Raw genomic sequence first — 13,640 nt, forward strand, 5'->3', positions numbered from 1 at the left:
AAAAATGTAAATGTATACTGTAACCTGGAACTCCATTCTGATGCTTACGTTGTGGCGGATAAAGTACTTTAAAAAAAATGTAGTCCTATCCTATTGATGATTTATTTCTTTATTGGGATAAAAAACCATAGCATTTATCATCTTAATTGTTTTTAAGCATACAGTACATTACTAACTATATGCACATTGTTCTGCAGCAGATCTCAGACTTTCATCTTGTGAAACTGAAACTCTATTCCTATTGAACAACTTTCCTTTTCCTCTTCCTCCCAGCCCCTGTCAACCACCATTGTTCTTTCTTTATGAGATGACTAAGTCAGATACCTCTAAGTGGAATCACACAGTGTGTCTTTTTGTGACTAGTTTATTTCACTTAGCATAATGACCTCAAGTTTCACCCAGGCTGTTGTAAAAGGGCAGGATTGCTTTTTTTTTTTTTAAGGCTGAATTATCCATTTAATACATCCATAATGTATATGCCACATTTTCTTTATCCATTCATCTATCCTGTCCTTTGGGTTGCCTCCACCTCTTGGCTATTGAGAATACTGCCACTAAGAAGATGGGTGTGCAAATATCTCTGAGATCGTATTTCCTGTTCTTTTGAATATTTATCTAGAAATGGGGTTGCTGTTTGTATAATTCTTTTTTTTATATTATTATTATTTTTTTTACTTTACAATATTGTATTGGTTTTGCCATACATCAACATGCATCTGCCATGGGTGTACACGTGTTCCCCATCCTGAACCCCCCTCCCACATCCCTCCCCATACCATCCCTCTGGGTCATCCCAGTGCACCTGTATAATTCTATTTTTAGTTTTTTGAGGAGCCTCCACACTTTTCTATAGCAGCTACAGTATTCTAAATCCCCACTGACAGTGCAAGGGGGTTCTAATTTCCATGTTCTCACCAATACTTTTTGTTTTGATACTGGCCATCCTAAAGCATGTGAGGTGATCTCATTGTGGTTTTCATTTGCATTTCCCAGACTGGTCATATTGAACCTCTTTTCATATGCTTTTTGTCCATCTGTATCTACTTTATGAAACTTTCTATTCAAGTCCCCTGTTTTCTAATTGTCTTTGAGTTGTAGGAATTCTTTATATATTCTAGATAAGCCCTTATCAGATACATGGGTTGCCTACATTTTTCTCTCATTCTATTGGTTGCTTTTTCACTTTGATTCCTTTGCTTTTCATGAGTTCACTTTAATTTTCATGAGTTCACTTTAACATAGTCCCATTTGTCTATCTTAGTTTTTGTGACCTGTGGTTTTGGTGTCATTTTCAAGCCCAATGTTGTGAAGCTGCCCCCTCCCCCACCACACACACTTTCTTTTAGAAGTGCCGCAGTTTTAGGTTTAGGTCTTTAATCCATCTTTTGAGTTAACTTTTATATGTAATGTAAGGCAAGGTTCCAATTTCATCCTTTTGCAGGTAGATATTCGCATTCTGGGTATCTTTGGCGTGTAGATATATGGTTTCTCAGCACCATGTGTTGAAGAGACTATCCTTGCCCGAGTTCTGATGCTTCTTTAAGTACATAGGCTGTGGAAGTGGCCCAGGTCTCCCTACACTGTGAGATCCTTCGTGCGTCCTCAATACTTTCTGGACTAAGTTCTGTTAGCTCCTTTTCACAGATGAGGAAACTGAGGCTGGGTCCAAGTGACCTGCCCTAGGTAGTTATAGTGAGCAAATATAGTGTAGGTGGGATTGGAAATGAGTGCTTGAACTTTAGAGCCCACGGGGTATAGTGCCCTGGGGATGTTCCTCGTTCTATGCCTAGCATGCGGGTAAAGAATGAATGAATGAATGTCTCAGGCAAGGCTCGCAGCAAATGGAGGAGCTTGGACAAATCCACTGCTCCGCGCAGGGGTGCGCTCCTCCGTCGCGCATGCGCGACCCCTGTGCGGAGCCAGTTCCACTGCCTCCGCCCACTCATGGTACAGCCTCTCTCTGTGTGGTACGGCCCGACTTCCCCCACGCCTGGGCCGGGATGGTACGCGCCGCCTCCGCGCGCGGCCCCTCCCCGTCGGTTTCCGCGCGAAAAGCCAGGGTTGCCTGTGCTGCTGCCGCCTCTGCTGCACCTTCCAAGATGCCTGCCCGAACCGCCCCGGCGCGGGTGCCTGCGCTGGCCTCCCGGGCCTTCTCACTGCCTGACGATGTCCGCAGGCGGTAGGTGTCGCGGGGAACCTGGAACCTGGGTGGGTGGCACGGCGGTGGGGGTGGGGGTCATTTCCCCTCGGGGTAGCCCGTGGCCGCCGCTGACAGACGGGCGCGCATGCGTGGGCTGGCGCGGCGCGCGGCGGCAGTTGGCGCGGGCAGGGTGGCACTTCCGGTCGCGCGCGCCCCTGGCCGTTTGGCGCCAAAATGGGCCAATCCCACCCCCCCCAGTTCCCTGGTGACTAGAAACTTGGGGTCTCTTCTGACCTCAAAGTAGAGCAAGCTTTGGGTTTTCCTTGGAGAGCCCCTTCCCGTAGCAGCCTCGGGCCCAGCTCCTGCCGCCAGCCTGGTCGCGCAGGAAGTGGGCAGCCTGCGGCCTCGGGATACCCCTCAGCCCGGGCACTTCGGCCTCCACTTCCGGTGCCCGGTCCACTCGAGGGGGTTGGGCTGGCCTGGTCCCCGAGGGTATTTGGGGGGATTCTCTCGGCGTCCCACGCCAAGCATCCCGATGGCAGCCTCCAGAGACAGATGCCGCCGCCGGTCGGGGCCCTGGCGCGGCCGGCTCAGGTTTGCGAGCCCTGTCTTCCTTGGGGGGCTCCCTCCATCACCTCATATGGCTAGGGTAGTAGCATTCTGGAAGGACCCCTTATCCTTCAGTGATAGGATAGGGCTGGGCAGCGTGAAAACTGAGTGGTTTCTTCCAGTAAATCTGAGCTGTGGGCATCAAGGAAGCCTTGCTAGGGAGAACTGGCTGGTTTCCTTGTGTATGTGTGCGTATGTATGTGCATGTGTGGGAAGGGGAGTGAGGGGGGCAGCAGCTAATACTGGGGATGCAGCTACAGCTACTCTGTGCACATGGATCTTCAGGCAAGCCCAGTGTGCACCCTAGGCTTCTTGCTGGTGAAGGGCATCAGTTTCACTCTTGGAAACTTGCAAACCTCACTTACAACAATGTGGGAACCAGCCCTGAATGCTTCCAACCAGATTTGTGAACCTGATTTTGCCATTTCCCTATTTCCCTTTGCTTCTTTCCTAAAGTTGTGCCAGACCAGTTCTGATTCGGGCTTTTGAAAGGTGGAGAGTAGGTGATAGCGGGTATTTGGATCCTCCTCCCAGGTGTCAGACCACTTCTTAGCCACAGTTAGAGGGTGATGTGCCTTGCTAAATAATCCCTATACATCTCCCCCAAGATAAAACATGACTTGAAGTGGAAATGGATTTATGAAAGTGCCTCACTTCATTTTAGACCCAGGACGGGGATATTGGGCTCAGCCTTCTTTACCTTGATGGTGAGAGTGCTACCTCCACTGAGCCATCCATGACCTTGGGCAAGTTTCATAAACTAGTCGCGTCTGTGGACTTGGACAGTTAACATGGGCTTTAAACTGGTATTGGATTAAATGAGAATATGCCTGGCACATAAAGTCCCCCGTGTCAGCATTCTTGACTAATCTAACTTGCTTTTTTTCAGTTCTGCTAATTGTATAGAACACTTTACATGATCTCACTTAATCTTCAACTGTTCTCAAGAGTGGTTGCCCTAGGAATTAACTGTAAGGAAGCAAAGATTTCTGCTAAGATCTGCTTCTTGGCAAAACCTTTCCCTTCTGTGAGGGCTTTTATTGGGCCAGAGCAAGGCTTCTGTTTGGCTGAATTTGAATGTTCTTAGGTGAGTGTTACAATCCATCAATCCATCATTCACCGTAGGTTCCATATTACCTTGAACTAGAATTGCCTACTGTTAGGTATAGAGTCTGGTTTTAGGTTTTTGTTTTTTTTTTTTTCATTTTGGGTTATTTTTTGACTATACCTCATGGCATGTGGGATCCATCCCTGACCAGGGATCAAACCCATGCCCCCTGCCTTGGGAACATGGAATCTTAACCCCTGGACCACCGGGGAAGCCCAGTGTAGGCTTAGGTTTCTGCCTCAGACCATTGACATTGTCACCTTATGTGACCCTCTCAACAGCTTTTCTTAAATTTTGAATTTTAGCTTCTAAAATACAGGTGTAAACATGGCATTCAATATTCCCTTTAAAATGTTCCCTTATACCACCTTGTAAATGGAGATATAACTTTTTGATTCATGAAAATTAGGTACCTCATGTTATGGATTATACTAAATCTAGTAGAATAGGAACAAAATTTAGGCCTAGTCCTCACTGAGGAATTCTTGTCACTTACGCTAACTTGTGTTTATATGGCAGCTTCTTTTAAGACTCATACCATTACATTACCTATATGATGATACTAGAAAATGTTCTTAATGTTTAGGTATTTGTACATTTACTTACGGCTGCACCGGGTCTTTGTTGCTGTGCGTGGGCTTTCCCTAGTTGCAGCAAGCAGGGGCTACTCTTTGTTGTAGTGCGCAGGCTCCTCATTGTGGCTTTTCTTTCGAAGTACAGGCCCTAGGCGCGTGGGCTTCAGTATTTGCAGCACTCAGGCTCTACAGCACAGGTTTAGTGGTTGTGGCGCATGGGCTTAGTTGCCCTGCAGCGTGTAGAATCTTCCCAGACCAAGGATGGAGCCTGTGTCCTGCATTGGCAGGCAGATTCTTATCCACTGCGCCACCAGGCAAGTCCAGTGTTTGAGTTTTTAAAGTGTAACTAAGTGTAAAAACTAAGTTCAGGGCTTCCCAGGTGGTGCTCGTGGTAAAGAATCTGCCTGCTAATGCAGGAGACATAAGAGACATGGATTCAATCCCTGGATTGGGATGGTCCCCTGGAGAAGGAAATGGCAACCCACTCCAGTGTTCCTGCCTGGAGAATCCCATGGACAGAGAACCCTGGTGGGCTACAGTCGATGGGATCATAAAGGGTTGGACACGACTGAAGCAACTTAGCACGCACATGTCCTAAGTCTTCTAAAAATCAGGCCTTTCAGGACAAGCCACATTTTTCCACTTGATTTTTCTTACTCTCCAAGCCACCATCTTTTGTATAGAAAAAGCAGTAGTCTTCCCACTTGTCTTTCTGTTGCCATTTGGTCTTTTTTCTCTAAGTTTGAAACTCATCCTCTTAGGATATAAGTTGGAGTGGGAGGTTTTCCTGCCCCATACGCACGTGATGACTTGAAGTCCAGGACTGCCATCCACTTGCCTGACTCATCCTGTGCCCTTCTTTTTCTTACAAGCCATTCAGGTTATCCTTTAGGTTTTTAGGGCCTGAGACCATGCAGAGCCACCAGTGTGAGGCTAGACTGCACCTGACTCCTTCCCCATGGTGGCTACTGTCCATTCATTCCCAAGACTGCTCAGAAAGACAATCCCCTTTCCCTGCCATGAGAAGGGGTTAAATTCTGTCAGTATACCCCTCATGCTGCCTCTGCAGTCTGGAGTTGATGATCACTTGTCGTCCAAGCATGTTTGCCTCATTGGTTGCATCTGCAGCTTAGAATCCAGTAGACTCAGATTCTTGCTTGCTAGACTTTCACCTTCAGTGAAGCCTGAATTGACATACTAATACTAGACACCTCCTCACACAAATCTGACTCAGCCTTTGTAATTATGACAGCTTTCCTATCTGCTAACCACTCTGATTAGATTAGAGTGGATCTTCAAGTTCTTAACTAGTCTGTGGCTCCTGAATAGGTACAGAAGGCATAACTGACTTCTCTAGTTCTCCCCTGAAGTAGGATTCTAGACGTGCAGACTCCTGGGGTTCAAAGCCCAGCCTGCCACTTGCCAGCTATATGACCAAGTAGCCTAACTTCCTGATGCTTTATCTCTAAAATGGGACAGAGGTGCCCACCACACTAGGGCACTGTGAAGACTGAGCTGAAAGAGGTAAACGTGGCAGAGCAACACCTGCACAGAAACCTGCTTCCCTGCTTATTACATGGCAGCTGTATGTTTCACTTCCATTATGGGGGGTGGGGGGGTGGGGAACATACCTTATTAATGAATTACCAACTTGCAAACCTGATCCTAAGGCAGATACTAATATAGCAGCCCATGCCTGCTTATCATTCCAACTTTCCTATTTGCCTGGCTTCTTGTATACTCATCTGGACCTGTTCTTTTTGCTGCCACCTTAGCTTAGCTTTTGTGCCAGGTGCCCAGCCATTCCTCAGTTAAGATGGTTTTCTCTCCTTAATTCTTTGTATTCTTGACTTTGGTGATGCTGTTTACTACCTGGGAGCTTCTGTCCTGATCTCCCCCATATTTCTTTTCAATTCTCGGACCCTTATTTTCCTCCAGTCTTAGGGTTTCTGCCTTCAGCAGTTAACAGTACCAGCCAGAGATGCCTCTTTGGAGAGCCAGTTCTAATTTCTAGCTGTTAAATAGCCACGTAGATTCACTGGACTGTCTTTCACTCCTAAAATTCGTGGTCTGCTCCCTTCTTCCCTACCAAAAAGTTCTGCCTTTCTGGTACTGTATTAGTTTTTAACTGCTGTCATAACAAACTACTGCAGTCTTAGTAACTTAAATAAAACATATTTGTTATCCTCTGATTCTGTAGGTCAGAAATGTGGTGTGGGTTTCACTGGATTAAAATCAAAGCATCAGCAGGCTGCCTTCCTTCCTGGAGGCCCTAGGGGAGAACCCGTTTCTTACTCTCTCGGGTTGTCAGCAGAATTCAGTTCCTTGTGGTTGTAGGACTGAGGTCCTTCTTCTTTTGCTGGCTGTAGGGTGAAAGCCATTCCCAGTGCCTGGAGGCGACGTCATCTGTTGGCTCATGGCCCCTTTCCTTCATCTTTTAAGCCCTCAAAGCGAGTTCTCACATCACGTCTTTTTGACCATTCTGTAGTCACATCACTTGAAATGCAGCTGGGAACTTTATCTGCTCCTAGGATTTAAATGATTTGATAAGACCCACCTGAGTCATCCAGAATACCCTCTCCATCTCAAGAGCTGTACTCTTAATCACATCTGCAAAGTCCCTTTTGCCATGTAAGGTAACATATTCACAGGTTCTGGGGAACTAGGGGAGAGGGTCCGTTATCCTTCCCTCCACAAATACTGTCTCCGGTACCACCCACCATGCAGCCAGTTACGGAAGGCACAATTAACAGAGCTTTGTAACTTCTCCAGGATGTTCTCAGCTCCTGCTGTGAAACCATATTACAGATCAGTGTTTCTGATTTAGGATGTCAAGAGTTAGCCACTCAGTCATGTCTGACTCTGTAATCCCATGCACTGTAGCCTGCCAGGCTCTATCCATCGGATTTTCCAGGCAACAGTACTGGAGTGGCTAGTCATTCCCTCCTCCAGAGGATCTTCCTGACCAGGGATCGAACCCAGGTCTCCTGCATTGGCAGGCAGATTCTTTACCGTCCAGCCACCAGGGAAGCCCAATTTAGGATGTTAGAGTGATTTAACACCTTATGGTGATTTAACACTTTATCTCTTTTAAACTAATACATATTGTATATTTCTGCCATCTTGACTTTGTTTATCCCCCACTAAAACATGACTGATTCTTGGGTTTTATCTCCCCCTTGACTCTTCCAATGGTTTGTTAACTATGGAGAAAATCTGTGATATTTTAGCCTGACATTGCTGACCTCCTTGAGACAGGCACCCAGCTCCTCTCAGGATTTGCCTTTCTTCCCCTGTGTTGGCCTGACTCGTGTGAGTTTCTTGCCCTGCTGTGGCAGCTCCTCTGCCTAGTTCCCACTGAGCTCTCAGCTTCTCTGTGTCCCTCCTTCCTGTTGCCATTTATATCCTTTTTCTTCAGAAGCCTCAGACTTAAACTCTGTTGGCCTTCACCGTGGTCGACGTATATCTTTTTTGCCTTTCAAGAGCTGCTCTGATGGAAGCAGCTAGGAATGAGTCATGGGATCTTGGACCAGAAGGTAGCTAAGGTTATATATATATATGTGTGTGTGTGTGTGTGTGTGTGTGTATGTGTATGTAATGTTGCCATCTTCTGTGACTACTCGGTCCTTCATATCTGCTTCTCATCCTCCTGGCTGTGAACCTAGATGGGAGGTAGTGTCACCAGTTTTACTGGGATGGGGATAAACTCTCCAGTGATAGCCTGGGCACCAGGGGAGGCACACTGACCAGCCTTCCTCCTGCCCCACCTCTGGCTCCTCAGTGCCTGCCCTGGGCTCCTGCCTCCCACTCCAGGGCTGAGCAGGTTAAATCTAGTCTTCACAGGGCGAGACTTTTGAGATACCCCCAAGGTCTGTTTCTCCCTGCCAAGCTAAATATCCCACTTCAATAGGAAAGATTTAAAAAATTCTGACCTGCAGATCTGTCTCCTGCCCAGATATAGGCGTTGTCAGCGTTGGGCAAAGGGCCCCTTGATGGGCTTCCATCTGAGCGTTGTCCTTGATGCCTAAGGTGACCCGGTTGAGGTGGGAGCTGTGTCCTGCCAGGGTTTTGTGAGCACAGTGACTGAAGGTGGGTGGCTGTGGTGCTCCGGCAGCAGTGTGTGCGCCTCTGGCTCTGAGCAACATGATCTGCAGTCGTCCTCAACTAAGGCTCTCCCAGGACCTGAGTTGCTTTGGGGGTAGAATGACTTTTGCCTGGAAGGGACTCCACATGCTTCTGGAAAGCCTGACTCTGAATCTTGAGTCCAGATTACACAACGCATGTGATACACAGCATATTAACCACTCTGTCAGTAGGCTGCTATCTTTTTTTTTTTTTTGGCTGTGCTCCGTGGCATTGTGGGTCCTCAGTTCTCTGGCCAGGGATCAAACCCATGCCCCCTGCAGTGGAAGCATGATTGTCTTAGCTGCTGGCCCACCAGGAAGCCCCTGCTCAGTCTCTTCTATAGCCAGACCTCTGCTGAGCATCCAGCGCCAGCCAGGAAGCCCCTGCCTGGCAGTGCGTACATCTCAGCACTCAGCTTGTTGCCTGAAACAGGGTCTGGCGCAGAGGAGGCACCCACAGATGATGTTTGCAGCTAGAAGCAGGATCCCCACCCACTCGGAGTAGCCACTGTCTGTCACTAGTCCAGCAGAGCCTGTCACTCACATTCCTGTCTGTGCTGCTTACATCTGCCCTCCCTCTTCGAAGGTCAGTCTGGGAGAGCTCTATTCCTGCCCTTTAGGTTGGTGGTAACCGAGTACCTTGCCTGGGTGCCCAAAGGGAGGACCCACGCATGGTGGAGGCCCAGTCCTTCCCTGCCCAGGGCAACCCCCCTCTGCTGACGGACGCTGGCTTAGCTGGTTGGACCTGTTCTCACTCCGCTGCCCACAGGAACACTGCCCAAGCCAGGAACAACAGGCTGTCCATTTCCTCTGTGTCTTTTGCTTCTTGTTCCTTTATTCTCTTTGCTCCCTTCCCCCGAAAAGAGGCAAGACATTCATCTTAGTAATCAAGTCAGACCATGATTTTTCCAGCGAAACTCATGACAGTTCTGCACACCTGAATGACTAGGTAGAAACGTTCACAAGGATGAGCTCTTGGGTGAGGCGCCAGCCAGCTTCTCTGACTTCCTCTCTCTTCCTTGTGTGTGGGGCACCCTGTGCTGCCCCAGGTGACCCCGACTTCCATTTCCTACTCATCAGAGTGCTGCCACTCCCACTGTCCCCATCCTGGCCTTTGGGGGTGTTAGCTGACTGTTTCCGCAGCCTCCTGTTGCCCTGGTTCACTCTTTCTAACCTCTGTATGCCCTTCTATGGACTCTTGGTCAGGTTCAACTGGAGGAAGACCACCTGTTGGTCACTTAACTTGGGAAGGACCCCAACTATGCTTCCACTTTCCCAGTGCCTTTTTTTTTTTTTAATCTTAATTTTTGACTGCACTGTTCAACATGTTGGATCTTAGTTCCCGACCAGGGGTCAAACCTGTGCCCCCTGCATTGGGAGTGCAGGCTCTTAACCACTGGACCGCCAGTGTCTTTAAAGTAACATTGTCATAGAGTGCCTGTATTATCCCTTTCCACTATCAGAAAAACACCCCCCAAAAAGGGAACCTTACTTAGATTGCAAATGACTTCTTAATGTGTATGTAGGCACTTGCAGTGGGGCATTCTACACATTGAGCAGGGGGAACCATTGTATTTTCTAATATCCGTGTTGAAGTTATTTCCAAAGTTCTTTAAACTGTGGTATTATAGATGAACAGTGTTGCTTAACAAGCGTTTTCTTTCTTCCCTTTTTTCTTCCCCCAGGCTCAAAGATTTGGAAAGAGATAGTTTGACAGAAAAGGTAAGGTCATCTCCACCTTAACAAAATCTATTATCAGATGTGACTGTCTGATAGACTATGTAGCTCAAAGTGGAATTGGCTCTCTTTTCCTTAAACTCTTAAGGATAACTTGGATGTTTTTGTCTAATGTGCTATATTAATAGGCTGTTATCAGTTAGCTTTTGGTAACTCATCAAGTTTCCCAATCTAGGTTCCCTATCAGCAAGTCTAGATTATAACTTGCCCTGGTCACACTGTTTTTTTCAGAATCAGTTTTGTTCTACTATACCATTATGTGTCTGTTTCACTTCCTAATCTTCCCATTTTTCACCACCCTGTAGATGGTGTGATATGATCTTTTTTTTTTTTTTTAATATTTATTTGGCTGCACCAGGTCTTAGCTGTGGCACATGAAATCTAGTTCCCTGGCCAGGGATCGAACTTGGGTCCCCTGCATTGGGAGTGTGGAGTCTTAGCCACTGGACCACTAGGGAAGTCCCTCTTAAAAAAATAAAAATAATAAGTAATATGATCTTAATGGAACTATCACGAACATGTCTTGACTCAGCGTTGCCTGCCTTTCAGTCATTGTTATGTGGCCAGGCAGTGTAAGTGTGCCTTAGTGCGTTGTTTTAGAGTGTGGGGACTTCTAAACATATATCCTTCCCTTAGGAATGTGTGAAGGAGAAACTGAATCTCTTGCACGAATTTCTGCGGACAGAAATAAAGAATCAGTTATGTGATTTGGAAACCAAATTGCATAAAGAAGAATTATCTGAGGTAAGTCTTCAGGGTCCTGGCGTCTGGAAGACTTGGCCTCCCGGGTAACTGGTCTGTGACCAGGGAGGCTGAATAATCCCAACTCCCCATGTCACCTGATAGTTATACAAAGGGAACACATGTGTTTCCTTATTATTCTCTCATTGCCACTTGTTTACATTCACTGCTACTCAAATTATCCTTTCCTGCTGTAGGAGGGCTACCTGGCTAAAGTCAAATCCCTTTTAAATAAAGATTTGTCCTTGGAGAACGGAGCTCATGCTTTCAGTCGGGAAGCGAATGGATGTCTAGAGAACGGGAGCCAGACAAGTGGTGAGGATTGCAGAGTGGTAATGGCAGAGAAAGGCAAGCCCCCCAAACCTGTCTCCAGACTTTACACGCCCAGGAGAAGCAAGTCTGATGGAGAAACAAAGTGTAAGAGCATTCGACTCATTTGACCTTGTTGGAGTATGGTATCACCAAAGGGGAGGACAATTAGACTTGGCGCCATAGGTTCATCCCACCCGCTCCCCTGGGCATCACTTCTTTCTTGTGTATCCATCTGCTGCTAAGTCACGTCAGTCGTGTCCGACTCCGTGTGACCCCATAGATGGCAGCCCACCAGGCTCCCCCGTCCCTGGGATTCTCCAGGCAAGAACACTGGAGTGGGTTGCCATTTCCTTCTCCAATGCATGCAAGTAAAAAGTGAAAGTGAAGTTGCTCAGTTGTGTCCAACTCTCAGCGACTCCATGGACTGAAGCCTACCAGGCTCCTCCATCCATGGGATTTTCCAGACAAGAGTACTGGAGTGGGGTGCCATTGCCTTCTCCTGTGTATCCATATATGTATATATTTTTGGCCGCGCTACTCGGCTTGTGGGATCATAGTTCCCTGACCAGGGATCATACCTGGGCCCATGGCAGTGCAAGTGCCCAGTCTTAACCACTGGACCGCCAGGGAATTCCCCCTTGTGTATACTTCTAACTAGCTTCGATGTAGACTAGAAATTTTTGTCTTTGACCAAGTTTGAGAGCATTAGATCTCCAAACATCATTGAATTTGAGGTATAAAGTAACAGGATCTACTGATACTTAGAACTAAGTTATATGCCTGTTTAAGCTAAACATTTATTCTTAGACTCCTTCCCCGTTTGTAGTCAGAGTAACTCTTCTGAAATTTTTAAAAGAATAAGAGCATGGGACTTGAGCTCAGGTCAGGCTCTTGACCACTTCACCTTCTGATGATGGAAGCAAAGGTTCTGTTTCCTTGTCTGTGTCAGGGTTGGGCCCGTCATATAAGAGGTTGTGTTAAAATGGTTCAGCAAACTGGCAGGTGCTAATTTGGTGAGTTTTATCAAGGTGGTGGTTGCTGAAAATAAGAAGAGGAGGATTCTTAATCCTCAGAAGCTGGTCTCTGCAGCAGCCTGGTAATTCTGAAGAACTGTACCTTTGCTGTGAACTTTTTTATTCTTAGTGACTTTTTTGTTTCTTTTTCTTTAAACAGCTGAAGTCTCTTCTAGCCCCAGGATTACAAGGAAGACTACCAGGCAGACCACCATCACATCTCATTTCCCACGGGGGTCAGTATATAATGAATGGACAAGCCCCCTTTTTAGGGGCCAACTGTTTTTGGTAAACCACGTATAGAATTAGTAGGATGTAATTTAGTGATTCTGACTTCCACATTGCCTGGGTTTTCACTTTGGTATTTTGCTATCAGACACTCATGAACAGCATTTCTGAAGACCTCATCCATTTTTCCTGTTAACGTTGTTCAGTTGCTAAGTCCTGTCCGACTCTTTGGGACCCCATGGAGTGCTACACAGCAGGCTTCCCTGTTCTTCACTGTCTCCCAGAGTGTATTCAAACTCATGACAGTCGACTTGGTGATGCCCTCCAACTATCTCATTCTCTCGCCCCCTTCTACTCCTGCCCTCAGTCTTTCTGGGAAGCTTCAAATATGCATACACAAAATCACCAAGAGTAGTATAATGAACCCCTTGTATATGGCCCAGTGACAGCAGTTAACAGCTCCTGGTGATCGTTTCATCCTCAGCCCCATGTGCTCCAATGAACTATTCCAAATGAATTACACCTCCATACATACCACACCCCCGACTTGGGTTACTTTGAAACAAGTCAGACATGTCATCTTATCCATAAATACTGTATTTCTAGATGACAGGGTCTTCCTCTGACAAGTTTTAATTCATATTTTGCTATAGTTGCTAACATTTAGGAAACAGTCTTTTTAAGAAGACAAAACAGAACTATAATTTCATGCCTCATAAAGTATAATAGCTCCTGACTACCAGGTATACAGCAGTGTTTATACTTCCGCGTATGTTAACAGAGTTTGGTTGACTTCTTCCTTAATCCTTTTAAGATTCCTTATTTTCTTGCCATTTATTTAAAGAAACTTGGTTTTGTTTTAGCTTCTGGATCACCATCATTAGTGGTGGTTAATGTGTTCACTTGTCTCTGGTTTTCTATAAACTGGTAGCTAGGTCTAGAGGCTTGTTCAGATTCCAGCTTTATTTTCTGAAACTTCATTAACAAACTGGGGCTGTCCATCAGAAGCATGTCACGTCTTTTTGGTGATGATAGCAGCTGTTGATCAAAGTC

At 46.5% G+C, this 13,640-nt stretch overlaps 1 protein-coding gene across 3 annotated transcripts in view; it reads left to right on the plus strand.

Annotated features, from left to right (window-relative positions):
- The first annotated feature begins 1,946 nt into the window (after positions 1-1,946).
- DNMT1 (DNA methyltransferase 1) overlaps positions 1,947-13,640 on the plus strand; it is a 53,310-nt gene continuing 41,616 nt past the window's right edge. Inside the window, exons 1-5 of one of the 3 annotated variants that reach the window (XM_027547790.1) lie at positions 1,947-2,179; positions 10,242-10,278; positions 10,930-11,037; positions 11,232-11,451; positions 12,520-12,595. In XM_027547790.1, coding sequence (XP_027403591.1) covers positions 2,001-2,179; positions 10,242-10,278; positions 10,930-11,037; positions 11,232-11,451; positions 12,520-12,595 — 620 coding nt within the window. In that variant the 5' untranslated portion in view covers positions 1,947-2,000. The remainder of the gene's footprint in view (positions 2,180-10,241; positions 10,279-10,929; positions 11,038-11,231; positions 11,452-12,519; positions 12,596-13,640) is intronic. The other 2 variants (XM_027547788.1, XM_027547789.1) reach the window with 2 other exon arrangements.

Source organism: Bos indicus x Bos taurus, chromosome 7, assembly GCF_003369695.1.
Source record: "Bos indicus x Bos taurus breed Angus x Brahman F1 hybrid chromosome 7, Bos_hybrid_MaternalHap_v2.0, whole genome shotgun sequence".
Classification (NCBI taxonomy): domain Eukaryota; kingdom Metazoa; phylum Chordata; class Mammalia; order Artiodactyla; family Bovidae; genus Bos; species Bos indicus x Bos taurus.